The sequence below is a fragment of the Neofelis nebulosa genome, chromosome 1 (genome assembly GCF_028018385.1).
Source record: "Neofelis nebulosa isolate mNeoNeb1 chromosome 1, mNeoNeb1.pri, whole genome shotgun sequence".
NCBI lineage: Eukaryota > Metazoa > Chordata > Mammalia > Carnivora > Felidae > Neofelis > Neofelis nebulosa.
Window position 1 is genome coordinate 8,473,280 of NC_080782.1, and position 26,112 is coordinate 8,499,391.

Below are 26,112 nucleotides of genomic sequence, written 5' to 3' on the forward strand. Positions count from 1 at the left end.
CACTTGGCCTTGTCTAGTGTCATTCATACCCTGGGAGGGCTGCGCTGGCCACACTTGCTTACTCTTGGCATTTAAAATCCTCAGGACCCCTAAGGCACTTTCTCTTCTGCTTCACTCTTGGTGCCTCTCCGTGCTCTGCCCTACAAGGGCTGTGCCCCGTCCTCCAGATTAGCCCATCACTAGCTGATTTAGGGTGAGGTACCTCTCTCCGTCCTTCTCACGCTGCCCTCCGAGTGGGGCCTCGAGCCCCACGGTGGTGTGTAAGTGATCTAGGGCATGATACTCCCTTAAAGAGAAGACAATCTCAGGGAAACAGAGAACACAGGTAGCCGGGAAGGCCTCAGCAGGTGATGACCCCATGCTAAGGGAGGGGCTGTTACAGGCAGCACGGTGGCCCCCGGGCCTAACCCCCAGGACCTCAGAATGTGACCATAGCTGGAGACAGGGTCTTTCAAGAGATCATTTAGTTAAAATGAGGTCATCAGGGTGGGTCCCAATCCACTATGAGAGGTGACCTTATAAGAAGAGAGAATTTGGACACAGACACGCACAGAGGGAACCAGGCGAAGACACGGCCGGGAGACAGCCATCCACAAGCCAAGGAGAGAGGCCTCAGAAGACTCCAATACCGCCAGCACCTTGATCTTGGACTTCCAGCCTCCACGACTGCCAGGAAGCACATTTCTGTTGTTTACGCCGCCCAGTCTATGACACTGTGACGGCCTGAGCCGACTGACACAGAGGGACGTCGAGCTCATGTGCAGAGAAGTCAGGTGGGGGCAGACCCCGGGACTGCAGCAGTGAGGGAAAGCTTCGTGACAAAGGAGCTCGTGGGGGTCTAGAAGGGTCGATACAGTTTGGGTAAGCGAGTGGACATGGCCTGCTCAGGCCCCAGATTCAGGGAAACGTGCGGGAAGAGAGGTCTTCGAGGAAGGCTGGATGGCACGAGGCTGGCTGGCCTACAAAGGGCAGGTGCCCACGAGACCACCAGGAGCTGTCGGCCACGGCCAGGCCAGCGTGTGGCTCTGCACATGAGCCTTGAAGTCCTGGCTGAAAGAGCCCTCAACTTTCCCAGTGATCAACAACGGGCATTCATAAAGTGCCTTATCTGTGCAGAGGGGGGTCTTTTCCCCCTGTGAGGGGTCTTCATTTTTACCCCCATGTTACACCCAAGAAGCCCAAGCCCAGGCTCTAGGGTTTTAAGTGTTTCTTTCACGACCACACAAGCAGCAGGTCACAAATCTGGGAGGGAAGGTCAAGTTTTGTGCCCCAAGCTGAGCTCCCTGGGCTCCACGCCCCTGCAGAGGTGAGCTGAAGCCAGACGCGGGATGGTGCCGTCCCTCCAGCCGGCAGACAGCCTGGCCAGGCAGCCAGGCCGGGGAGAGCCATTCCGCGGGTAGCCACCATCGGGGTGACTGGGGCGGGAGGACAGGCATGTTCTCGAATGGGGAACAGAAAACAGCACTGAGGTCTGAGGGCGGGGCGTCAGGGGACATTCATCGTACGAGGGGAAATCTCATCTCTCTGCCTGTGCGTGTTCTCTACATGTGGCTACGACCAGGCAGTCAGGACTCGCAGCACGCGGACTTGGAACTCAGCCGTGGGTTCTTTCCACGGTGAAGGCACATCTGGGGTCTGGAACTCTGAGCATCATGCCGACACCCAGGTCCTCGAAGAGCTGTCTGACGTAAACCTGACCTGTGAGTTGAGACATAAATGTGTTGATCTAACGTGGCTCTGAGAGGAACAGGATGAGGTTCTCTTAACCCAAGGGGCTCCGAAACAGAAATCAGGGCACCCAAGAACCGGGAACGGGGGAGACCAACCAACGGACCGTGTACCTTTGTTCTCATCAGCACCTAACTGACGTGTAACATTCCCTTTCCCCAGGGATTGAGCAGCGAGCTGCTGCTGTGTGGGCAGCACCCAGGACCCCATCTCACAGCAGCCTTGCCACAGGCAGGCATCTTAAAACGTCGTGCCGTTCATTACTACCTCAAAGTGACAGCGGCCATTAGACCTGTCATGAAATCTTGTTATTCCAGTTTTAAAGGAATAACTATGTCATAGTTTACAATAATATTTTGATAAGTGCATCTCCTACTTCTTAGGGCAAGAAAACCTGTAATATGAGCAAACAAAAAGAAAACCGGGAAGAACGTAAAGGAACGAATTTGAAAGGGTTTCGAGAATGAAGGAACAGACGTGCAGACACACACACTGTGGGGTCTCCCATCGGGGGTCATGGGTCCCCCCTGTAGGGACTTCCTGAAGTTGAGCCTTAAGTGCCCGCAGCACAGTGAAGGGGACGGGGAGGAATGGGGAGCACAGGTGCTGAGTGGCTACTAGAGAGAGTGGGGAAGTCTCAGCAGGTGTCCCGGCTTTGCTCCTTAGAAGGAACACTCCAGAGCATTCAGGAAGTGACAGCCTGGCTCTAAATACATCAGGGATAACTTTCCAGCCCAGGTGCTACTGACACGCCCACCCACCTGCGGGTGACACTCAGGTAGCCGAGTCCATGGTCTGTTCCCCTCTCCCCATGGGGACACAGGGACACAGGGTGGAAGTCTGACCGGTTGTGGGTTCCCACGGCAGCAGCTTCTGACTTTGAGAAACTCTGGCAACTGGCTGTTGTCTGCCTAACCTGTGGGCCATCGGACAGGTACTTCTTGAGGACCCGGCAAACGTGCTTATAAAGTAGCTGCTGGGTTAGGGGCCCCTGGGGGGCTCGGTCGGTCAAGCGTCTGACTTCGGCTCAGGTCATGATCTCACAGTTCCTGGGTTCGAGCCTCGCGTCCGGCTCTGTGCTGACAGCTTGGAGCCTGGAGCTGCTTCGCATTCTCGCTCTCTCCCCCTCCCCTACTTGCACCCTGTCTCTGTCTCTCGAAAATAAATAAACGATAAAATAGCTGCTGGGTCACTTCTAGGTGAACAGCACCCCTTGAAAGCAATTCCCCAGAGTTATCTGGGGAGCAGAAAGAAGAAAAATGCTAAGAACTGCCACAACCAGCAGGAAATCAATGCGTTAATGAAGGTTTCTAGGCAAACAGGGCCAGTGCTCCGAGGGCACGAAGCAGGGCAGGCTGCTGTAGGAAGGGAGCCCCCCGCCTTGTCCATCATCCGAGCTCCCGGCCATGAAAACTCACCATGGAATTTTAACAGGGAGAACGCACGGAGGTATTTATCACTTTCCATGTCAGTTTGTCACATGTAACAATTAATTTGATGATCCCAAGTTGGACGTGACCAGAGCCCTCTTGATGATGCGGCAGCCTTGGCTCAGCGGAGATGCATGGCACGAGGATACACCAGGGTCGCCCTCAGTAATTGCCACACCTCCCGACTCAGCGCCCACCCCACGGTGGCAGTGCCCCTCTGGCTGACAGCCGGGGCCCATTTTAGGAAGCCTGGGGTCTCAGCATGCTTACTGGCTGTGCACAGTTTCCAGAGACACCAGGAGGTGGGGGCACAGGAGACACTGAGTGCCACCCGCGGAGAATCGGGGGGAAAACAGGGCTGCAGAAGGTCTGAAATCGTGTCAGCAGGGAAATAAAGCTTGATAAGAGAAATCGTGATTTATGAGAAACTTTTCAGGAACAGATCAGTCGTGTCGAGTAAACACCCTTGGAAGTCTGTACGCCCCTGGGCAGCAAGAAGAAATCTTTTCTGTCCTGCGTTCCTCCCACAGCAGCTGCTAACCGCAAACCTGGTCCCTGCTGCCGGGGGGTCAGCCACCAGGCAGGTGCCACGGGGAGGTACCAGTCACGCTAAGGAAACCCATCGGGGAAATGTCAACGTCTACGTGACAACGCCTAGCCCCTGACAATACCCCGCTCACACCCACCACCCAACAGCTAACGCTCACGGCGGTTCTTTCTCACAATTACTATTCCCCATCACCCTTTAGACTGCAGTTAGCAAGAAGCCCACAGAACTGAGTATCCGTCACGGAAGCTGCATAGCAAGACTTTCAGTAATCAATGTACCGAAAAATCCTCTTTACACATCCTTAGGCTTCTGGCCATTGGGGCCGCAAAGTCCTGGCCATTAGAAGGCACGGTCATCCTTCAGAGCCGTGTCCCTTGATAAAATGCCAATGACAAAGAAACATAGGCAGATAGACCTATGTATCTGCTGCCTCGCAAGCCTCCGGCTGCCACAGACAGTCCCCTTGGAAGAGTAAGCAGTTTATAAAAGAAGGCTACACATCCAGTCTCTCCAAAACAGCATTTATAGTCACAAACTCTTAAGCTGATAGAAGAGAGAAGATACAGTATTAATAGCCCATTGGATCAAAACAGAAGACAATGTTACAAACCATGGAAAAGAATTCAGCCGCCCTTCCACATATATATGTATCTCCTCTCCTAGAGGTACAATTTGTGGAGCAAAGCTCACCCAGCCAGCTCCTGGTGCAGCTGGCTCACCTCAGGTCGTCTAACTGGGGCCTCCTCATCCACCCTGGCGCTTTGTAAGAACAACTCAGTGGCTACGGAACCTTGGAAACGATGCTCAGCTCCCCTGGGTCATCCTAACACGAGTATTGGTAGGGCCATGTCTTGGGGACTCTCGGGAAGAAATAACAGATGACAAATGGAGATATATAGGAATGATCATTAAGAATACCCAGGCAGGAAATAAAACAAAGCAGTGCTTGAGCATTTTTAGTAAAGGAAAAGAGAGCAGGCTACAGTCCCTAATTAACACGTAGCACTTCGTGAGGAGAGATTATATGGCAGGCTCTGGGCCAGATACTAAAGCAAAAGAATAAATGTGTGAAACCCAGCTCCTGCCTCATTAAAAATCTTGGTCAGAGTTGGCTATACATTTTATTATATGCCATTATCTTCATCCTCATTGTACTGCTGAGTTGTGACAACTTCGGTGTTGACAAAGGGCTCCCAAGGATCTGTGAAAAGGAGCCTCGTCCTTCCTCTGCCTCCTAGTGGGGACTGTGTGTTACCTGAGTGCATTTTCAGGGTGTTCATTTGGAAGATTACTGAAGCAAATACTGAAATACAAACGATGCATTGTTTGGGTGCAGAAAAAAACCATATAGCACTAAAGAAAACCTGAGAGATTTGTTCAACAAACCGTAGCTCACAGACAGTCCATTTCCTCCTGTTATCCTAAAAATGTCATACAATAATTCTTAGTAAAAACTTTAAAAAGACTTAAAAGCACAGTGCCTTTAATCCTGTTTAAGTTTGAAATGACTCATCGCCCACCCAGGATCGACTCTACCACCATCGCAGGGCAAAGGGTCCCACTGAGGACCTATCCGCGTCTCGAAGTTTCACGAGGATTCACTTGTGTTTTCTCGTCTCCTCCGGAGTCCAGCAAAGTCCCCGCCACAGGACAGGAACTTCACACATGCGTGCTTTTAGTTTGCTTCAAAGCCTATAGGTGTTCATTTTTCCTCATTCTATTTTCATCATAAAAGTCCCACAAGAGAAAAGACTCATCTACAAGTGTCATGCTGTTGATGAAGAGACAGGCCCGGAAGGCTAGTGCCGTAGGTGGGACGACCCAGGAGCCATGGATCAGGACGTGGGGAGTCCCCCAGCGCAGACTTTTCCTGGCCAAGCTCCTTCATGCACATTTCAGGCAGACAACGGGAAGCCTGAGCCTAGGAGACTATATGTCCCTAAACTGCTTGGTTTCATAGTCGTAAAGATGGTCTAGGATCAAAAAAGAAAGTTACAAAGACCAACAGATAAACGAACAGACAAAAGACCCAGTCTGAGTTGGGTCAAACTCACGCTTCAAGTGGAAACATTTCTCTTTCCTGGTTCTGTTGTCCCCTAAAGGATGCCAGCTCAGTGACTCAGAGGGAGGAGCCCTTGTGTTCACCCCCAGGCTTGGGTTTCCAGAACCTCCCATCCAGGGACCACGGCCACATAGGCGCAGAGTCTGGAGCTCTGAGTGCCCAGAACATGCTGGGGGTTCCATGGACACCTGCAGCCCTGGGTCTCCTTCCCCCTCCTCTCGGCTTCAGGCTTCAGACCTCTGACCCAACAAAGGCAACAAAGTCCTTTCTCATAGAAATCCACCGCCCAGGCTCCGCCTTGCTTGAGCTGGAAGGGTTGACATTTGTTTCTATCTATAATCACATTCGGAGCCTCTGGCAAAATGAAAACACACTCTTCCATTCTTTAGCAGTGTTTGTTTTGGGCCCATGTGGGCACCACCCTTCCCATTTAAGGCTTTTTACTTCTTTTTTCCACTTAAAGTCAAAATGAATTCAGTAGCCATGAGTCATCGGTTTTACCCTAACTTCCTCTTATTTGTGCTTTTCTGCTCTGATTTCCTCTCTTTGCTGACTTTAGGAATCTCCGTCCGATCTATGGCTTCTAAAATCAAGATGGCCCCAGTCTTGGTGCTCTGTGTCTCCCACGCACTGGGCTGGGCGCTTCTGAGGCGGATGGTCATTTTCCTGGCTCTGTGGCTTCTGTCACGGAGATCTCAGCACTTGCTGGAGCCGTGCTGCCATTATTCAGGCCGAGGCAGTGGGGCATGCCCTCGTGGGAACCCGTGTCACCTGCACTGTGCCTTGTACAGCTGCAAGCTGGAGTTGACAGTTGGGGTAGAAGAAAAATCCCAGAAACTCTATCTTAAGTGAGCTTAGCTGGAAACAACCTTAGTGCTGCAAATATGTCTCTGAACTTTTAAAATTCAGAGTAAACAATGAGGCTCTCTTCTCAATAATTGCCCCCAAACTCTTTGGAAAAAGAGGGTTGGTTAGTTGCCAGAACACAAGCGGTGGGTAGCACAGTGGCAAGTCTTTGGAAAGGACAGATTTGGATTCAAATCTTACTTGTGTCATTTCCTGTTAGGATGACCTTGGGCATGTCAGCAGCGTTTCTCAGCAGATTTCCTCATCCATAACATGAGAGACACTGCCTCCCTTTGCAGGCAGTGAAGACAAAGTAAGACTAAGTATGTAAGGTACCTGGTCTAACCGTGGCTTGTATTTGTCATTATTTGGCCGTCCGACTTTCCAAATGATGCTAAATTGCTTGTTTGATAGCAGGGACAGTCTTCTGAACTTCTTATTCCCCAGGGCCCAGTTAAGATGAGACGTATCATACACTCAAAAGGCTGACTGACACTTTCCAAATAGATTAAAGTCCCATAAAAAAGTCCAACAGCTAGGAGGTGCCTGGGTGGCTCAGTCAAACATCAGGCTCTTGGTTTCAGCTCAGGTCATGATCTCACAGTTCGTGGGTTCAAGCCCCGAATCGGGCTTTGCGCCGAAAGCTGCAGAGTCTGCTTGGGATTCTCTCTCTCTGCAACCCCCTCCCCCTCCACCCTTGCCTTGCTTGTGCTCTCTCCCTCTCTCTCTCTCTCTCTCTAAGTAAATAAACATTTAAAAAAAAAAAAGCCCAATATATAGTTCTCACTTATACTGTCTCTCTTCTCCTGTCTGGAGTACTTCTAAATAGGATGATCAATTAGGAAGTTGTATTTATTTATAGATAGCGAAAGGATAAATTATTCACATAACATTTTTAAAAATATTTTTTTATGTTTATTTTTGAGAGAGAGAGAGAGAGCACACATGAGTGGGGGGAGGGGCAGAGAGAGGAGACACAGAATCTGAGCTGTCAGCACAGAGCCCCACGTGGGGCTTGAACTCATGAACAGCAAGATCATGACCTGAGCTGAAGTCAGACACTCAACTGACTGAGCCATCCAGGCGCCCCTCATATAACATTTTTTACATCTGACGTAGTGTTGACACATTTCTGAGAAGCACATAAACTTTATCAGCGTTACAGAGACTGGAATGGGGTCTCACTACTCCAAGTGGGATAAGAACAAGCCACGCCCCCTGGGAGCCTGTGAGAAACGGGGTCTCAGGCCCCACCCCAGACCTGCTGAGATGGGATCTGCATTCCCAGGGGATTTGTAAGCACTCTGAAATTTGAGAGCCTCTGCCCTCTCCTTGGTCAGAGGAGACAGGCTATGGGATGGTGACAGCGCTGGTGGGGGGACTTAGCTGAGCAGCAACGGTAATCACATCACTGTACAGGCTTCTTCTGTGTGCACCTGCATGTACACACACACACACACACACACACACACACACACACACGGAAGACACAGGCCTCTGGGACAATTCCACAGCTGATGTAATACTCAACGGTGAAACACTGAGAGCTTTGCTGAGAAGATCAAAAGCAAGAAAAGGTGCCTGCTCTCAAAACTCCTCTTCTATTAACAGTACTAGAAGTCCTAGCCAGAGCAATCAGGCAAGAAACAGAAATAACAGGCATACAGGTCAGAAAGGAAGAGGTAAAGCTGTCTCTGTTTATAGATGATGCAATCTTAAAAAATCCCAATGGCTTCACTAAAACAGTGTTAGAAGTGATAAACAAATTCCATAAAGATGCAGGATACAAAATCAATACACAGAAATCGACTACCTTTCTAGTCACAAACAACAAACTAGCCAAAAAAGACATTAAGAAAATCCCATTTGCGATACCATCAAAAATTGTAAAATACTTACGAATACATTTAATAAAGGAGGTGAAAGATCTACACACTGAAAACTGTACAATGCTGACGAAAGAAACCGAAGAAGATGCAAGTAAATGGAAAGACATCCTGTGCTCATGGATCGAAAGAATTAACACTGTTAAAAGGTCCAGACCACTCAGAGCAATCCACACATTCGAAGCAGTCGTTACCAAAATTCCAATGACATTTTTCACAGAAATAGAAGAAAACAATCTTAAACTTGGTATGGACCCACAAAGACCCCAAATAGCCAAAGGAATCCTGAGAAAGAAGAACGAAGCTGGAGACCTCACACTTCTTGGTTTCAAACTATATTACAAAGCTACTGTAATCAAAACAGTATGGTACTGACACAAAAAAACAGACACAGACCAATGGGACAGAATCCAGAGTCCAGAAATCCACCACCCCCCACACACACTTAAAGTTCTGGGGGAACATTCAGACTCAGCCCAAGGGACAGGCAAAAAAGAGAACGGAGAGCTGTGGTGGACGACTGACACTCAATTTGTTTTGCCTTGTTTTCCAGAGCTTCAGGGAAGTGAGATATAAAGAAAAAGTGTATAGAGTCATAGATTCTGGGGTCAAGAAATTAAAATAGTGATGCTGACGTAGAATCTTTGTTTTCTAAATATTTATTTTGAGACAGAGAGAGTGCGTGAGTGCATGCACATACACTCCGGACTTGATCTCATGAACCTCGAGATCATGACCTGAGCCAAAATCAGGAGTCAGATGCTTAGCCAACCAAGCCACCCAGGTGCCCCCTGATGTACAATCTCACAGATCTAAGAATGTTCTTTAAACCCGACCTGCCAGGAAGTCCAGGTAAATGGGTATCATCACCACACTCCTAGGTTCCACTTAGGGGGAACTCAGGAGGGACATATCTTGCCCGAAGGTAGGAATTCTGGGCAGGCACGCTGCAGCACGCCTTTGCACAGCCATGGAGAGATACACCTGCACACGCAGCCCTTGTGCCAAAGTGAGTATAGAGAGGGAAGAGATCCACAGAGGACGAGGCAGTGGGGACGGAGCCAGCCCGGCCCTCCCTCCGGCATCAGCAACATCACCTCCTTTGCCTTTTGCAAAATGCTCATTTACACCATTTGCCCTGACTCAGACTCCCCATATTTCTGCCTTATCACAATTCTGCATATGCTTCTAAGTTCAGAGTATCAACTTCCCCATGTTAATTGACAGCGTGTTAACTAACAACATTCACGTTGTGTTAACTGTTCTGGTGTTTCGGTCAACCCACAGAACTTAGCCAAAATTGCAGGAGGGCAGTTACCCTTTCCCCACAAAGTGGGTAGAACTATTCCATCGTGTCCACTTTCTACTGATGCCATGTGTGTGGAAAGCTAACCTTCGCTGCAGAGCTCAAGCTGTTCTGGAGGAGAAGAATTAGTATGTCTGGAACCGAGCTTAAGTTTTACAATCAACTGCCATCTTGGGAGGTAAGTGCCCACATCAAAACTTCCTATTTCTGCTCTGTCATCTTAGCGGTCCTTCCCTTCATTCCCCACCTCCCTCGACACCCCCCAGAAAATAGCAATTACTCCTCTATACTTAGTCAGACTGGCTGAAGATGCTCTAAATCTCATGGTCATCGTGCTGAGAGAGCCTGCCATGAAGGAACAGTGAACAGACGTCATTTAAGCTCTCGTCCCAACGTACAAATTCAAAATTATCTAGAATACAAAGTTAGTGGTGGCAGTCCAACTTTTGGACAAACTCCTGGAGTACCACAGACACACTGTTCTCTCCACTGCTATGCAGCTGTCCTGGGGGTGGGGGCTGTATTTTGCAGAATGTGAGGGGGGCCACGGCCAGCCACCTTTCCACCGGCACACCAAACAACCCACGATGGTGCCCTATTCGCAAAATCCTTAACCTCAGACTTGACCATGATTCTTGAAGCAACATCCGTGAAGATCCTAGTCTGATTTCCCCTGAGGGGAAGACCCATCTTTCCCGTGGTGCCATGTCAACGGTGGAACAGAAATGGCTGGAACATTGTTGTGAAAATTTCTCTTTGAGACCCTGCTTTCAAATCTTTTGGAGATATACCCAGAAGTTGGCAAGGGCTTAATTTTAATGTAAAAAAACGTTGTGGGTCTCTACCCTGTAGATGTTTTGCTTTTGGTATCTAGACCCTTCTAGATCTTTGGTAACATCTGACATCTTCCTTGGATTAGGTGATCTATCAGGTCATGTCCAGCTCTATCTGATGATTCTATGAGAACTTCTCGATTACATCACTATCCTCATGGCTCCAGTCCACATTCGTTTTACATTAATGACTGCAGCCCTGCGTCAGAGGTTGTACACAGCCAAAAACCAAAGTAAGTATCTTGCCCAGAGAGAGCTATGGGTCCAATAGAAGATGTCCATAAGAATAAAGACTTTTCTTCCTCCACACTGGCCTTACCTCACTGACCTCCTTTCCTAGCTGGGAAATAAGAAGTAATCAAATTAATAAAGTTGATTAACTATTTTGCCTTTTTTTTTATTTATTTTTGAGAAAGAAAGAAAGACAAGAGTGTGAGCAGGAGAGGGACAGAGAGGGAGACACAGAATCCGAAGCAGGCTCCAGGCTCTGGGCGGTCAGCACAGAGCCCGACACAGGGCTTGAACTCATGAACGTGAAATCATGACCCAAGTCGATGTCAGATGCTTAACCTACTGAGCCACCCAGGCGTCCCAACTATTTTCCCTTTAAAGAATCAGAGTCTAAGCTGTATTATCACTGATTCACCAAAGTGTTTTCTGAGTGCTGTGGATTCTGAGACAGTTGAAGTCAATAGAGTTTATTTAAATAGAAGGTTTAAAAATTTCAGGCATAATAATTAGAATGTAGCAAACTCCATAAAGGGCTCTTGTTTCTATGTAGTTATCCTTATATGTAGCATTATTCCATGAAGCTACTATTCCATACTTCATTCTATAAAGTCCAAGCACTGGAGAGCTGATTTAAATTCAGTTCATATGTTTATGTAATAAGAAAATGCTCCTGATAAATAGTGCAACCCTTTGAGTAACACCATGAAAACAAAAGACTCATCCGTTCCAAGAGGCTGACTCCACTGCAGATACACAGAGTGGTGTCTGGAGGGGAAAACTGATAGCTCCATTTCCCTGCTTCCCTCCTTCCATCTGATAAAAAGAGCTCTCCCACTGTGTGTGTGTGGGGGGGGGTGACAGTCTTATAAGGAGGCTGCAGGCCTGTGGAGAGAGAGGGAGCAGGCATGGGGCGCTCAGAAGCTAAGACATCACGCCTGGTCCCCGCATCCGTTCCGGAACCAGATGTTGCCTACGAGCTGGTCGGTGGCAGCACCAGGCGCCGGGGGGACGCTGGGCCTTCAGCACCGTCCTTCTCAGCCCCAAATGGAAGGGGTCCAGCCAAGCTCCCGGGCCACATGGATGCCCGTACGCTCCGTCCCACGGCAGAGCATCGAGCCTCCGAATCGCTACCTGCCAGGCTCGAGCGTTCCGTTGGAGCCCATCTCCGTGAAAAGAGAACTCAGAGGCTGAGTTCCTGACGATGCTAACGCCTGCGAGTTCTGGGACACTTCGTGGTCTGTGTTCATCGGGCACTTCCGGGAAAAACGTTTTAATGTTTATTTATTTTTGAGAGAGACACACACACACACACACACACACACACACACACACACACACAGAGCACAAGCAGGGGGAGGGCAGGGAGAGAGAGAGAGGGAGACACAGAATCCAAAGCGGACTCCGGGCTCTGAGCTGTCAGCACACAGCCCGATGCGGGGCTCGAACTCACGGACCGCGAGACAAAGTCTGAGCAGAAGTCGGATGCTTAATCGACTGAGCCACTCAGGGGCCCCGGGTCCCCTTCCAATTTCTCAGTTACAGTCCTTACCCCCAGTATCTCAAAATGTGATCTTGTTTGGAAATGGGGTGGTTACAAGTGTGGCTGGTTAAGACGAGGTCACACTGGGGCAGGGAGGGATCCTAACCCAACAGGATGGCGTCCTTATGAAAGGGGAGACCGGACACAGACACAGGCACAGGAGGCACGCCAGGTGAAGATCTGTATGTGGCCACCAGCCAAGGAACTAACTGCCAGCCACCGGGGGAGACACCTGGAAAGCCTCCTTCCCTGGTGCCTCCGAGGGCACTTGGCTCCACTGACGTCCTTGTCTCTAGAACTTCGAGAGAACGTCTCTGCTGTGGAAACCACCCGTCTGTGGCACTTTGTTCCGGAAGCCCTGGGAAACGGACACCCTGCTTCTTCGGGAGAGGCTGTCAGCCTGATAGGAGTTCACACCTGCTGGAAGCTGGGGACTCGGGAGGGGTCCCCAGCAGAGGGAGGGAGGGCTGACATCAGGACAGGCTGCAGACTCTGTGACCGCAGGTGGACACCCCTCCCCCGGCAGCCCGTCACAGGGGCCACCGGCCGACCCGGGCAGCCGTGTGGGGATGTGGGGACCCGCACTTGCTCTGTCAGCGTCCTCCTGCCCAAGCTGCCACCGGCTGAAGGATCACTTTCGCCACTCCCTGCCGGTATACGAATGCTGACGCTGCACCCCCGCCCCGTGTCACCTGCAGACGTAGAGCACTGATCTACGAGTCTCGTGTAGGCAAACCTGGCAGTGAGAGGCGCCCACCTGCGCCCAGAGTCTCCCCCATTTTGTCACCGCGGCAGTCAGGGCTGTTCGGCGCTCTTCGGGCCCCCGTGAGATCTCGGGCTTTCTATTCTGGGCTCACACGGTGCCCTCAGAACCGCTTCTCCCTGCAGGAGGCATCTCAGGCCACAAGCGGGTGACAGCCACGTACCCCCTTCCCAAGGACGTTCCGGGTCGCCTGATGCCACTACATCAACTCTCTGCCTTCGGCCCAGGGCAGGGGTCTGTGGCCGCCGTGTCATGGGCCCCGCCCGCCAGCACAGGGCACCCGCAATAGGACAGACGTTGGTAGCCGGTGGGCACTCAGCACCCCCAGCCCACTGGCATCTTCACACATCTCGTGGAGGACACAGCTCTTCTAAACGGCAGCTGACAACTAGCCTGGACAGAAAAGACCATACCGGAAAGTATGGATGATGCTGACATTGGCTCAACACATGGTGCAACAAACGTTCCAACACAGATGACGGCTTGCAGAAGTAATCTCAGGCGTGTAGGCTGTGCTATCCCTTAGCTTCAGTTATGTTTATTTCCTTTTTTTAAATATGAAATTTCTTGTCAGATTGGTTTCCATAAACACCCAGTGCTCATCCCAACAAGTGCCCTCCTCAGTGCCCATCAGCCCCTTTCCCCTCCCTCCCACCCCCCCATCAACCCTCAGTTTATTCTCAGTTTTTAAGAGTCTCTTATGGTTTGGCTCCCTCCCTCCCTACCTTTTTTTTCCCCCTTCCCCTCCCCCATGGTCTTCTGTTAAGTTTCTCAGGATCTGTTTATTTCTTAAGAATTCACTTTAGGGGCACTTGGGCGACTCAGTCGGTTAAGCGTCTGACTTCGGCTCAGGTCACGATCTCATCGTTTGTGAATTCGAGCCCGATACTGGGCTCTCTGCAGTCAGGGCAGAGCCCGCTTTGGATCCTCTGTCTCCCTCACTCTCTGCCCCTACCCCACTTGCACTCTCCCTCTCCCTCAAAAATAAATAAACGTTAAAAAATTTTTTTTAGCGTTCCTGTATCCTGTGGGGGATGGGAGGGAGGGGAAAGTGGGTGATGGGCATTGAGGCGGGCACTTGTTGGGATAAGCACTGAGTGTTGTATAGAAACCAATCTGACAATAAATTATATTTAAAAAAAATTTTTTTAATTCACTTTAAGTGAGACAACCATTAAAAATGGCCACAGGTTACCACTGGCATCTGTTAGAGACTGAACTTCTTTCCCCCAAACAGCTATGTAAAATCCTAATCCCAGTACCTCAGAATTTGACCTTTCTAGGAAATAGGGTCTTTACAGAAGTAATTGAGTTAAAATGAAGTCTCTAGGGCCGGCCCTAATCCAATGACTGATGTCCTTACAAAAAGGAGAAACTTGGACCCAGAGACAGACATACACAGAGAGATGATGTAAAGAGACACAGGGTGAGCACCACGTGGACAGATCGACACAGATCGAGGTGAGGCATCTATAAGCCAAGGAACGCCAAGGATGGCCAGCAAACCACCAGAAACCAGGGCTGGGGGCACAGGACATATCCTCCCTCACAGCCTCAGAAGGAACCAGCCCTGTGGACACCTGATCTTGGACTTCCAGCCTCCACCACTGTGAGGCGCTATGCGTCAGTTATTTTAGCCACTGCCTTGTTGCATGTGTTATGGTGGCCCCCTAGTGATACAGCATCCATACAGTAATGACTTCCAGGCAAGGTCACAGGTGAACGCTAAAAGTAGCAGGTGGAATTCTGATGAGAAACAAACACTCGCGGCACTTTTTGTGGTGGTCCACAGACATGCGCAGAGCAGCAAAAAATGATCATTGACGTGTAGTTCCATACGAGGTCGGACAAGATGGCACTCTGCTGTCTTCTTTCAGTTTTTACGCTGCAAACAAGTGTCCTTTTCATGGTCTCCAGTGTAAGGATACCCTTTGTTTTTTTATGTTTTTAATGTTTATTTTTGAGACACACACACACACACACACACACACACACACACACACACACAGAGAGCAAGCAGGGAAGGGGCAGAGAGAGAAGGAGACACAGAATCCGAAGCAGGCTCCAGGCTCTGAGCTGTCAGCACAGAGTCCAGAGTCCAACGCGAGGCTCGAACTCAAGAACCGTGAGATGATGACCTGAGCCGAATTTGGACACTTAACCGACGGAGCCACCCAGGCGCCCCAGAATACTCCTTGTTTTATAATTAATACATATACTGGGGGAGATATTTGAGACTATGCAAATATCCTGTTTCTCCTTAGACTTCCTCCCACTCTTCGTAACATCCATTGGTGGATCTTGTCTGCAACGGTGACTGAGCTGTTTGCCTGTTGGTGATGGTCTATTTCCTTCCTTACATAATTCTTAATTAAAATTCTTCTGTGAGAGCTGTCTCTTCTCCTCATTTATATATTCAATTACTTATATCAGGATGCACTTAGGAATGTTTATTTTACCCTGTGGGTTATAATCCAGTACTGCCATTTGGCTGCTGACTGCCCCAGCTTTGGCCATGAGGAGCTCCTCCCAGTGGCCTTCTGTCCTGATGAGCCCCATCATCTGTCACACTGCATCCTCTTGTCCTGGCCCTACAAGCTGTTCCAGGCTCATCTAGGATTTTTCCTGCCCCGGCCCTGGAATTTACCACTTCTGCAAGGAACCCTGGTTCCTGTGATGGGGGAGAAGTGTTTGAAACAAAGATCCGGGTCCAAGTGATGCTCAGGGTTACATGGGTGTCAGTTCTCATAGGTGTTTAGGCTCCTGCCGAACACAGCAAGGAAATACAGGTATGAGCGCCAACCCTCCCCATCTGTCTTTATTTTTTCTTTTTAAAAGCTTATTTATTTATTTTGAGAGACAGAGAGAGAGGGAGATAGATGTGGGGAGGGACGGAGAGAGAGGGAGAGAAAGCATCCCAAGCAGGTTCCACCCTGTCAGCGCAGAGGCCGACGCATGGCTTGAACTCATGAACCATGAGCTGATGACCTGAGCTGAAATCAAGTCAGAGACTTAACCAACTGAGCCACCCAGGCGCCCCATCTTTATTTCTGCCTGTATGTACACATCTGTATGTTGTCTCCTCTCCATCCACCCATCTTTTAAAACTGAGTTCATACGAATACCTCTAATTCAATTCAACGCCACAAAGCTCATTTCGGTTCCCTCTTTCCAGCTGTAACCTCTCCCTCTGGCAGTGAGAAGCTTCACTCTCAGTATCCACGACATATTTATATACTTGTTGAAACACCAAAGCAATTTCAGAATTGTAACCCAAACCCCTGTAAGAAACACATCTACTAACTAGTGTGCAGCATTTTGGGACAGGTGTGTGCGTGTGTGTGCGTGTGTGTGTGTGTGTTGTCTTCAGTCTTAGAGTATCTGGTCAGAATACTGTTTTCCAAAATTATTGGTTAAGGTATTTTCTTCCCCAGTCCTTTCAATGGCTTAGAGTAATCATCTGTATTACAATTAAGTTCACCTCTTCCTGTTCGGATTCCATTCTGGATCTCTCCCACACGTGGCAAAATTTGAATCGCTTGCTTATTTTTCGGGTACGTGAGGTTCTAAGTCAGGGTGAAAAGACGGCCACGCTCAGCCAGGGCTGTCCGCTCTGGGTCCTTATCAACCCCACCCTTATCTCCTTCTTCCTTCACACCCCTCTCCCCCCCGACCTCATCCACACCCAGACCCTTGCATTTCTCGTTCACCCCTCCTGTCACGTACGCTTTTCAATCTCTTGTCCCAAGCTCCACTCGTGCTAGGACCTCAGGACATGTTCGACACTGAGCCGTGTTCTCTAGTGAGTCTTACTGGCTCCTGAAGTCCATGCTGTGTCTGCAATTTCCCCTTCGCCTAATCAAAGTGAGCACTTCATCTCAATACGCTTGACATGAGGCTTTGGGGAAAACCACGGCTTTCCTTAATTGGGTCAGTTCTGACATGGGATCTAGCAGCTACTCAGGACAGCACTGGCGAAGAACTTCAAAGCTCTAGTCCTCTTCTGGGCCATGAAGAGCCACACGGAACTAGTGCCCAGCTTGACAGGAACTCTAGGGCAACATTTTCAAATTTCTGCTACTTCCTTTTTTTCCTTTTTAAAATGTAGCATCTCAAAACGGCCTGGCAGCCTAGGAAATTATCTGTAAAACCCCAGAAAATGACAAGATTAAAGGGAGGAAGAATAGCATGAATATGTGCAAGAAAAAAGGTGTGTGTGTGTGTGTGTGTGTGTGTGTGTGTGTGTCACACAATAATGCTCCAGTTATTCTGTGATCAGTATTTGATTTTCAGATTAATGAGGAAGGAAGTCACCAGAGATGAGTCAGGAAATGTAAAGACGAGCCAGTTATAAAAACCTGGAAAGGAAAGCAGAGAGTTTTGCAAACACAGATCTAAGGAGGAAACTGGCATTTGAGACTCTACACTTATTTTCATGTCCGGAGGACACCTGGACCCAAACATGAAACATCATCAAACTTTAGGACCAGGGTCATGTGGATGTTGAAGTCACATGCCATGATACGTCCAACAGAATAACGAAATGTTTGACAAATTCTGTACATAAACAGGCGTTTTTATAGGTAAAGTAAAGACAGCCTATCCCCCCTCCCCGAAACCCTATAAAATGATAATCACACCATCTACTGACAGCAAAGCTGCATGGGTGGAATCATGGGCTAGAGGACTATGGGAAAGGTCATGGGCAATCCGGAATCAACCAGTTTAGGGACTGGATTTACATTCCGTCAATATATTCTGTTTACTGTGTCAATTTGGGGGCTTCTACAGCATATTAGGGGCCAGACAGAATCAGGGCTGAATCCTGGCCTGGCCACTCACTGGCTACGTGTCACTGGGCCAGATCACCTCCCTAAGCTTCGGTTTCTTCATCTCTATAATGGGCACAGTAATACCAGCCTATAGGTGGTTTGAGCTTTATTTTTTTTTAAATCTTTTTTTAATGCTTATTTATTTTTGTGAGAGAGAGCAGGGGAGGGGCACTGAGAGAGAGCAGGGGAGGGGCACTGAGAGAGAGAGGAGGACAGAGGACTGGAAGCGGGCTCTCTCTGTGCTGACGGCAGAGAGCCGGATGCGGGGCCCAAACTCACGAACCCTGAAATCATGACCTAAGCCCAGATGGAGAGTCGGATGCATTAACCCAGGCGCCCAGGTGGTGTGAGCTTTACATCTGATGTGAAGCACTTAGAAGTGCCCAGAACAAAACAGGTGCTCCATTCTCAAGCACAGCCTAAGGGTCGATAGTGAGGACTCTGGACTCTGCTGGGATACTGGCTCTGCCACTCATTTGCTGTGCCACATTGGGGAAGTCAATTAACCTCTCTGAGCTGTTGAAGGGGGCGTAGCGATCTGGAATGGGGTTAATCGATAACCAACTCAGAAACAGGGATGATAAGAAATAGAGTAGTTGCAAGGATTTAATGAACTAATGCAGACAGGGTACCAAGGACAGGGCCAGATGTCCTGCATTCTAGAACACTGGCGACGGTGACGGGTTGTGATGACTCAGTCAGCCCACCAGACAGCTGAGGAGTGCTTAGTGGCGGAAATAATCTCTTACGCAGAGTACCAGGCGGGGCGCAGAGGCCTGGAAGGACGTGTGTCGGCAACATTTGTCGACGGCTCAAGGGCCTTGAGAGGCTAACCCCATCTGCCAGCGGCGTGTCAAGTGGTTTAACCCACAGCGGTCAAGAGCAAGGCCGAAGTCGAGAGCACAGGAGCCAACACGCTCCTAAGGAACATATTACAGCAATGTCGCTGCAGGGAGAAAACCAACAAACAAACAAACAACCCTTGCTCACATGTTATGCAAACCCTGCTCTGCAATCAGCCTGCTTCGGAGTTCTTGGCCCCACAGAGGAGAAATCTTTGAGGTAGGACGTTAAGGTCCAGGGTGCCGCTGTGCTCACTCCTATGTCTTGCACTCATTCGTCCTCTGGCACATTTACGTAAATAGCATGTCTTCCCTAAACGCTGTATTTCACCTCATGAAAAAAAATCAATAGAAAGAAAACGAGTAGGCTGTTCGGTCTGTATTTCTAGACATGCTAATAAATGATGGACTCTCACTGTATTGACACCGTTTCACAGGGAAATAGCTATTTGCGCCTTACTCCACTGGAACTCTCGCAGAAAAGTGTGTTCCATCTGCTCCCCAGCCAAGTCTCTCTCTCTCATCCTCTTTGTCCCTTACGGAATGACTGGATGTAAAGACGGGGCCTCCCAGGTTTTGTGGTGGAGGAAATCCCACAGGCCCATGCTCTCCTACTCGATACTGAGTTCAAGAAACGTCCAAAAACTGAAAGTTTCCTTTAACTCAGACGGAGGCAAAAGTTATCCTGAGCTGACCCAACTCTGTAAATTTGAAAACATCATCCACAGATTCCAATATGCTGCCTGAGGCCCCACTACGGGTGCTATGTGTACATGGTTTCATCCTCTTAGGACCCCCAAATTTCTCAATTCTGAAATAAACTGGGCCCCAAGGTTTTCGGATACAGGACTGTGGACCTCTAGGAGAGTTACCGATGCTGTTATGTTCCAACCATGGCTGTGTGAAAATAGCCAGTGAGGCAGGCAATTCTAGAATTTTCTTTAACTGAGCTGTCAGCACAGAGCCCGACGTGGGTCTCGAACTCGTGAACTGCGAGATCACGACCTGAGCCGAAGTCGGACGCCCATCTGACTGAGCCACCCAGGCGCCCCAACTGCCTCCTTCTTCTAAAACAGAACCTCGACATGGCTGATCCCATGATTTAAAACGGGCAATAATCGCCCAGAAACTTTGCCCCTACTTTTGTTTGCCCCCAGGTGACTGCACTGTAACTCATACCCTACAGGGACACGTGGGGTTTCTGTGAACATGGATGTCTTTTCAGGGGACATGTGTTCTTGGGAGCTACTCTTTGGAAGCCTGGCCTGTTTGGGCCCTGTTAGACCCAGGTTTAAATCCCGGATCCAATAACTTGTGAGGCACATGGCACAGGCACGTGGACCTGTGTCCCATGTGAAAATCGGGGAGATTTTCAGTTCAGCAGGACTGTTGGACTGAAACAAGGAGATGCGCAGAAACATGGGTTAGCTACCTTCCAGACCCTTCCCACGTTGACTTTCCTCCTCCAGCCGGCGGAGACACCCTCTGGGGACACGGCGTAAGGCAGAAGGCCTGGGGTTCACTCTTTTTTGCAGACAAGCTCAGAGAGACATGTATGTATTTGTGGCCCACGTTTGCATATTACAGGGTGGAAAGGAATAGATTTGCAGCGAGGTTCTGCAGCCAAACCCGACATCAGAACCTCCCAGGAAAACGGGTAACAGAGCTGGGGGCGCCGCAGACAGATGAGCTGTCGGGGACCCGGGGAGTGAGGGGCAGAGAGGTCATTTAAGGACACCTGGGCGCTCCTCAGGGTGTGGCCTCACTGGTTTCGATTTGGCTGAAGAACCAGAGTCCAGATACCTGTGGACGGTTTTAAATCCGTAGCTCACTGTCCTAGCTGCACAGATGCCAGCCTGCCCCAGAGATTCAACCAGAAGGGCGTTTTCACAGGTCTCAAGGCGATTTCAATACTGTCGTGGAAACTGAGGGCACTGCCCATGGACTGACAGTAAGCATACGCCTCGCCTGAGTCAGGGCAGAGGCTCCAGATGCCCGCTTCTCCCGTCTGGGGACAGAGCCTCACTGAGTAGGAAAGAAAGAAATACGCGGCGCAGGACCCCACAGGGCGAGGGGTCACCAGACGTGCAGGGAGGAGAACAAACCTAACGTGTAACCGAGTGACGCGGCTGTGAAACACACACAGCCGCCCGCGTGCTCACCTGGGACTCTCCCATCCCTGGTCGTCCTTGTCTTTCTCTTCTTTGGTGTCTCCCGAATGCGGGTGCTTCTGCACGATGCGCATTCCGCCAGCTTTCACTACAACGGAAACAGAGTGGGGTGTCATCGACGTGGCAACGCAAGCACCAGAGAGAGGCGCAGGGGAGCTAGCTGGAAAGGTTCGGTTCCCCCTACGGCCACAAGTTAGTCCCGACGACCGGGCAGTGACAACGATTAACGACAGAGGTCAGTGCGAGGACGACGCGGCAGCCAAGGCGATCTTTGACTCCAGATCCACTTAGACGCTTTCCAAGGCTCTTGTTTGTTCCATTTGTTTCTTACAAGAACTTTGCAAGAGCAGGAGCGGACCCGGAGGATAAACCACGTGGACAAGGTGGCTGCTTGTTTTGGGTTCTTTCTGCACATCGTCTTGACTCGACGGGGTCCCCCTTAGTCCCCGCCCTGTGACATTTTCTCAAATACCGATGATGCCGTGGATGGGACGATGCAGCCACAGGTGACACGGGACAGCTGCCGTGCCACGGTCACAGAGCCCATGCGGGCAGAAGCCAAAACGTCTGTGGCAGCCGTTCCCAAACTACATTGTGAAGCCTCATTGTGGGCACACGTTAACTCTGTTTTTAAAAGTGGCCTTCCTGACACATAATTCACACACAAGCCGCCCACCCACGGGGCACAATCAATGGTTGTGAGTGTGCTCCGAACTGCTGTATGGCGATCGCCACAATCGACTCCAGCACGCCGTCATCACCCCAGACAGAAACCCCATACCCGCTAACGGCCCCTCCCCAGGCGCCCCCTCCCCCCAGCCCATAGCAACCCCTCGTCTGGCTTTGCCTGTTGTGCGTATCTGGCCTGCTTCTTTCCCTCGGCATGTTTCCAAAATTCATCCACGCACCAGCCCGTGTCAGCCCTTCATTCCTTTTTATGGCTGCATGGTGGTGTTCTTGGCACGGACAGACCGCATTTTCCGTGTCCCTTTGTCTGTGGGACATCCAGGCTGTTTCCGCTTTGTGCCTAGTATGAAGGATGCAGCCATGAGCGACGTGTGTCCAAGTTTGTGTGTGGAGACGTGGCTATACACCTTCCCTCCCGTGGGCGCACACTTAGGAGTGGAGTAGCTGTGTTCCACGGTGACTGTACTCATCCTTCTGAGAAGGACGCCAAGCGGCTTTCCAAGGCCATGGCGCCATTTCACACGCCAACCGGTCTGTGGGTTCCCGTTTCTCCGCATGCTCACCGACACTTGTTACTGGCTAACTTTTTCATTGTAGCCATCCTAGTGGGTGTGGAGTGTTAGCTCATTGTACTTTGACTTGTGTTTCCTCAATGGCTAATACATTAATACTGCCTTCCAAGAAAACAAACAAAAACGAAACACCAAAAATGGGGACTCTAGGAGCTGTTAGCGTGGGAAATGCTAGGTTGAACAAATTAATGCCTTTCCTCAAGACAGATTTTCTTGGCCGTTAGCATGCATTGTGAGCTTTATGAGGGGCACAGGGCAGAGCACCTTCCCCACGTTCATATGACGCCACGAGTCCCTCCCACCCCAGTAATGCTGGTTCTCGTCCTTCAGGACCATAGTCCTCCACAGAAGAGTTTGAAAATGCCGGCCTTGTATCCTCAAACAGCCAGCCTCCCGTGACTGTCACGGGCACGTGCTGTGGGGTCAGTAAGCCACCACATTTGCCCTCAGCTGTATGGTTTCGGACTGTTTAGCCCCTCAAAGCCTCGCTGCTTCGTCTGCAGAAAGGGGGTAAGAGATGCATCCTGAGATCTTTGAATAAGAGAAGCTGTTGAAACCTTACCCCCGTGACAGTGTTTGGAGGTGGGGCCTCAGGGAGGTGATTAGGTCATGAGGGTAGAGCCCTCCTGGGTGGGATTAGGGCTCGTATGAAAGACCCCCAGCCCCCACCCCACCGAGGCACCCTGTCCTTTCCGTGTGAGGACACGACAAAAAGATGGCTATCTACGCACCACACAGCCAAATCACTAGCTGCCGAATCTGCCGGTGCCTTGATCTCGGACCTCTGGCCTCCAGCACCACGAGAGGCTTCTCTTGTTTATAAGCCATCAGTCTGTGGTGCTCCGACGCAGCAGCCCGAACAGGACTAAGGCGACGAGTACTTGAAACAAAGTGCAGCCCAGTGACCTGTGCTCACCGCCCTCAGGGTCATGGTGTGGGGCTCTCCGTGTAGCCCCCCCTCCTCCGCACAGCTCTGCTCACAGACAGCCAACGTGGCAGGCCGTGTCCTCGGGGCCCTGCTGAATTAAGAAAAGTCCAGGGCAAGCTTCCTTATGATTCTAAAGAACAGGAAGGACAATGTGAAAAACACGCTCAGGCTCCCACACTTGGGGGTTATTAATTTTCAATTTCCCAGCCAGAGTTTGCGGCCCGGGCTTCAGGAGGCCGACAGCACCTGCTTCGAGGCCAACAGCGCCTAGCAGCAGGCAGCCCGTCGGAAAAATGCAAAGCAGAGGGCGGGTAACATAAAGGACTGTGTCTGAGGACACATCTGCCACCAACACGAATTCTCTTCAAGGGGACCTTCTACTTGGAAAGGAGGAAATATAATCCTGTGTGGGAACTCTTCCAAAAATCTGCTTTTTAAAGAAAATTTTGATGTTTAGTTTTGAAGGAGAGAGACAGAGCGCAAGTGGGGGAAGGGCAGAAAGAGAGGGAGACGCAGAATCCGGAGCGGGCTCCAGGCTCCGAGCCATTAGCACAGAGCCCGACGCAGGGCTCGAACTCACAGACCGTGAGATCATGACCTGAGCCGAAGTCGGATGCTTAACCGACGGAGCCACCCAGGCGCCCTGAGCCCATCTGCTGATTTTTATTTCAATCATTTTATTTTTCACTTCTAGGGCATTTCCAATTCACCCCGTCTTTTACTTGATAGGGTCTTTTTCGTGTCTTGTGTTTTTAAGTCTTTTCTGTGTGCAATCGTTTTAGGCACACTCGTGTCATTGTGCGTTCAATTACTGTATGATCTGAGGTCCCTGGGAGTCTAATCCCACTGCAAGTTTTGTCTGCTGACTGTCATGCTCATTCCGGTGATTGTACATCATGAGCTCTCCTTCAGAATGGCTTTGTCTGTGGGGACCTCTGGGGCCTGGGGCGCAGGCGGCCTCCCTTCAGAAAGATGTTGTACGCTTGTGTGAGACCAGTACAGGCACCTGGAAATCCTTTTTGCGTCAGATTTCTCAGAACAGGGATTGCCAAGCTGTAGCTTTGAACTCCTAGCCCCTGTAAAGGCAGGCCTGCGTTGACACGTTCTTACGGAGACTTCTTCTCCCCCGCTGGAGCCCAGGCTGAAGGAGAGCGGTTCCCCACCATCCCGTTGTGCTGCTGGGCATATGGGCTTCTCCTTTGCTCCACAGGTTTGACCTCTGAGCACCCCATTTTATGTTCGGTCTTGGGTTAAATGAGCCTGGTGGGGTGGGCCCTAATCCAACATACTGGTGTCCTTATGCAAAGAGGAAGAGAAACCACCGCCTGCCTCATGTGGGCCCAAGTCTCATGCTAACTGTTCTGAATTTGTTTCTTCTTCGGGTGTGGTTCCTGGGGATCTCCCTCACTTTGGGCTCAGATTTTTTTTTTTTTTTTATGAAAAGAAAGCAAGGAAAAACACCACTGCAGGTGGCTTATCACAATATTCCAGGTTGAGTAGTCTGTCAAACCTTAAGAAATAGAAACTGAAAGAAAATTCTGTAACATGTTAAGATAATTTTCTACTCTATTGAAATGTAAGAGCAGAGAGTTATGTTTTTGGCTAAAGGGGGCTGTAAGAATTGTCCCCCTAAAAGTTTTGTTTTTCTAAAAAATTTTTTTAAAGTTTATTTATTTTTAGGGTGCCTGGGTGGCTCAGTCGGTTGAGTGCCTGACTTCGGCTCAGGTCATGATCTCACGGTTTGTGAGTTCAGGCCCCGAGTTGGGCTCTGTGCTGACAGCTCAGAGCCTGGAGCCTGCTTCGGATTCTGTGTCTCCCTCTCTCTCTGCCCTTCCCCTGCTCACACTCTGTCAATCTCTCTCTCAAAAAATAAATACACGTTAAAAAAAATTTTTTTTAAATAAAGTCTATTTATTTTTGAGAGACACGGAGAGACAGAGAACGAGCAGGGGAGGAACAGAGAGACAGGGAGACACAGAATCCGAAGCAGGCTCCAGGCTCTGAGCTGTCAGCACAGAGCCCGACGTGGGGCTCGAACCCACAAACCGGGAGATCATGACCTAAGCCGAAGTCAGATGCTTAACTGAGCCACCCGGGCGCCCTTTAAAGTTTTTTTCAATTCATTTCCTCCCCATATATCCCACCCTCCGCCCACACCCATTAGAAATTGATCAAAGGTACTATGGGCTGTGCTGTGTCCCCCAAGTTCACATGTTGAAGCCCTCAGCCCTGTCACCTCAGAATGTAGTTGCAGATAGGGCCTTTAAAGAGGCGAGAAAGTTCAAATGAGGCTGTCAGGGTGGGTCCTAATCCAACAGGGCTGGTGTCCGTCTAAGAGAAAGAAAGGACGCTGGCGATGCCGCCACAGAGAAAGAGTCACGTGAGGACACAGCAAGAAGACAGCGGTCTGCAAGCCCAGGAGAGAGGCCTCAGGAGAAGCCCGCCAGCACCTTGATCTGAGCCCTCCGGTCTCCAAGCACTTTGAGAAAACGAAACCCCACCTGTGGGATTTTGTTACAGCAGCTGCAGGTGACTAATACTCAGGCCCGTTTAAAACACAACGCCTGAATCGTGTCGACTTGGCAGACATAACACTTTGAAACCACAGCTCACAGATATGTTCTAGAAATGGACGAAAGTGAAAAGGGCTGTATAACCATACAAAGAAAGCCACCCGTGAAGGTCCAGTTGACATTTGAAATAAGCCAGCCCAAAGCTCCACGGCTCTGTCGAAGTCACTACACACGTCAAGGCTCAGTCACCCCCCCCCCCCCCGTTAGCACTTCATTTAATTTGGTTTATAAAAACAATGAACTTCATCAATCCCTCACAGCGTGTGTGGTGATTAATGCAGGAATAAAAAGTGGCAATAATAATAATAACTCAACACCGAGACACATTCATT

General features: G+C 49.9%; 1 protein-coding gene across 1 annotated transcript in view; it reads right to left on the bottom strand.

The window, feature by feature from the left end:
• Positions 1 to 26,112, bottom strand: part of DAP (death associated protein) — a 63,049-nt gene that overhangs the window by 29,887 nt on the left and 7,050 nt on the right. The window contains exon 2 of the mRNA XM_058715679.1: positions 21,012 to 21,108. Coding sequence (XP_058571662.1) covers positions 21,012 to 21,108 — 97 coding nt within the window. The remainder of the gene's footprint in view (positions 1 to 21,011; positions 21,109 to 26,112) is intronic.